The sequence below is a fragment of the Monoraphidium neglectum genome (assembly GCF_000611645.1).
Source record: "Monoraphidium neglectum strain SAG 48.87 unplaced genomic scaffold scaffold05730, whole genome shotgun sequence".
NCBI classification, from domain to species: Eukaryota; Viridiplantae; Chlorophyta; class Chlorophyceae; order Sphaeropleales; family Selenastraceae; genus Monoraphidium; species Monoraphidium neglectum.
In genome coordinates this window covers 1-2,838 of record NW_014007900.1, presented here as the reverse complement: position 1 = coordinate 2,838, position 2,838 = coordinate 1, and the positions used below count along the sequence as shown (strand labels likewise).

The window sequence follows — 2,838 nt, the reverse complement described above, 5'->3', positions numbered from 1 at the left end:
CGCCGCTGCCGGGCTTGGCGGCGGCGGGCAGCACCGTGCTGCGCGCGCTGCCCATGTCATCTCCCAGCAGCAGCTTGCCAAACAGCTCAGGCGACGTCTGCGCGCAAAGAGCGTGGGAAAATGCGGCGAGGGATGCTGATTGGGGCTGGGGAGGGTGTTCAACTGTGCACCATACGCCATGCAGTACCTAGGATGTAGCTGCAGTCAGACATGGACACATGGAGTGCGCAGCGTGAGCGGCGTGCTGCAGTGCGCACCTTGAGCAGCTCATCCTTCGTCCGGAGCCGGGGTAGCTTCAGCGTGGTCTTGCGTGTTGAGCTCATTGTGTTCGTCCTCAAGCTCGCTCGATGGCGGCCATGACACGCTGGCGAAAGGATCCAAGTGGACTCGCGGTCAAAGCCTCCCTACTCAATATGTAAGCGTGCCATGCTCGACTGGTATCAACACACGACGGATGTGATATTACTATTCAAGCATCCGTGCAACCAGATCGGTGAAGGACCAGTCAGCACCAGAGTGGCCCCGGCATGCAGTCACTGCGGGTCTCGCACTCATCAATAGCGCCCGATTTCTCGGTGGCCTGTCGCTGTAGCAACAAGTGCATAGATAATAAGCTAGACGTCGCATTGATTCCAGTGCAGCACCACTTCATCAGTGTTACCGCAGGTGCAAATCAGCGATGAACGCGGGGAGCCATGGCGGAGGGGGCACACCGAAATTTACTCGGCTATCAAAGGTCATCAGCGTGGTATTGTTGTCGCTATGCGGGCTCGGCCTGATCTACCCCGCGAGTCGGGGCTACCTGGCGCTGGTCCCCGGCAGGTGGGCTGCTCATTGACACTGTCAAATATCATCTGTTAGCTTCCGATTGGCTTTCGCGTCTGATCACGGCCATCTGCTTTCGAGTGTCGCCTGCCGGGGCGGGCTGCAGCGGTATGCCAAGCGGCACAATGTCGCAGCAATGGGCATGCTGAGGACCCCAGACGCTGGCAAGCCTCCGGCCTTGCATGCAACCACCACAGCAACGTGCCCGCGCTGGGTCACGTCTCAGCACTGGATGGGAATGGCGCTGCGCTGCGCCGTTCCCGCCCGCCTGGCGCCCCTCCCCAATGTCATGCAGGACGCTGCCATGCGTGTGGAACCTCGTGACCGCCTCGTTCGTGACGGCGAATCCTTTCAAGGCGCGCCCAGCTCACGGCCGCCGCTGCGAGTCAATCAGTGGCGGAGCAGGGGCCGCGTGCATGCGCTCCCTGGAGGCCCTGGCTGCGCAGCCGCAGCAGCACCTTGTCGCCCGCCCCGTCTTTTCCCGCCGAGCCTTGACCTTACCCACTCTGCCCCGCCCCGCAGGCGCTATTGGAGGTTCTGGCGCTGCTGCTACTGGCGCGCATTATAGAGCCTGTTTACGGCTCTACAGAGTTCCTGCGGCTGCTGCTGGTGGCAGCTGTGGCCAGCAGCACGGCCACCTTTGTGGGGGTTTACCTCGTTTACCTCACCAGCCCGGACAAGGACGGCAAAGCGCTGTGAGTGCCACTGCGGGCGTGCGCGATGCAGCGGCTGCAGCAGTGGGAGTTGCACGGGGGCAGTGTGAAGGTTGTGTGTGTGTGTGTGTGTGTGTTTGTGGGCACACGCGAGAGCGGAGGGCACATGTGTCTGTTGTGCAGGCGGCAAAGGAGGGCGCCAGCAGCCATCCATCCTCTGGCGCCGCGCACGCGCTGCCCTCCAGCGCTGCGCCCGCAGCAGGCCCGGCCGGCGCGGCCCTGCTCCTCGCCGCGCACACGTCCCCCCCAACGCCCTCCCCGGCGCTCCCCCTGTCCGCCCGGCCCCTGGGCCCGGCCCGCGCCCTGTCCCCGCAGCTACACCCAGTTTGGCGGGTTCCACGGCGTCGTGGGCGGCATGCTGGTGGCCGTGAAGCAGATCATGGCGGGGCAGGACCTCAAAATTGGGGGCGCGGCCAGGCTGCCGGCGCGGGTGGGCGGGGGACGAGACGCCGAGGGACGCGCGCCTGGCGGGCGCAGAGGGAGCGCACGCTTGGGGCCGCGGACGCGCCGCGGGCTTTGTCGGGGCGGGGGGCGCGCGCCCGCGCGTGCCGTCGCGCACCAGCCGCCTCCGCACCGCCGACGAGGCCGCCCCGCCCCCTGCACCCCCCCGCGCCCGCAGTACCTGCCGTCTGCATACGTCCTCGCGGCGTCCGCGGCGGCGGGCGCCCTCAAGGCGTGGACGTCGCTGCCGTTCCTTCTGCTGGGAACGTACTCCTCCTGGGTGTATCTGAGGTTCTTCCAGCGGCAGCCGGAGACCACCCTACGTGGGGACCCCTCCGACGACTTCCGTTTCAGCAGCTTCTTCCCGGACGCCGCGCAGGTGCGCGGGGGGCGGGCGGTTGTGGGCGGCGCCGGCGGCGGCGGCCGCTTGTGGGTGCGTCGGGAGGTGCAGGGGTGCACATGTCGGGCGCACGCGAGTCCCTGTTACAGATCGCGGCGTGTAAACAAGTGACCTCGACTCAGCAGCTGCATGGCACCGCGCGTTGCCCCATCCGATCCCGCCCCACGCCGCACCTCCGATGCGTGCTGCTCATCGCCGCCACCCCCGCCACCCTCACGGCCGCCCCGCCCCCCCTGCGCCGCAGCCGCCGATCGACGCCGTCGCGCGCGTCTGCAGCGCCGTCACTTTCCTGCGGCACTCGCCGGAGGCTGTTGCGGCCAGCGGCGGCAGTGGCGGCGGCAGCGGCGGTGCGCTTCCACTAGAGGCCCGGCCCCTCATCAGCGGCGACAGCCTGGATGCGAACAGGCGGCGCGAGCGGGGGGCAAAGGCACTGGAGGAGCGGTTGACAGCTGGCAAGGC

General features: G+C 67.5%; 1 protein-coding gene across 1 annotated transcript; it reads left to right on the top strand.

Annotated features, from left to right (window-relative positions):
* Positions 1–762: 762 nt before the first annotated feature.
* Positions 763–2,820, top strand: MNEG_15854 (hypothetical protein; the record flags this gene model as incomplete). The annotated part of the gene is made up of 6 exons (XM_014035675.1): positions 763–822; positions 1,121–1,286; positions 1,348–1,520; positions 1,854–1,968; positions 2,158–2,412; positions 2,624–2,820. Coding segments are annotated over 6 exons (966 nt in total), but the record flags the coding sequence as incomplete, so codon positions are not given.
* Positions 2,821–2,838: the final 18 nt, after the last annotated feature.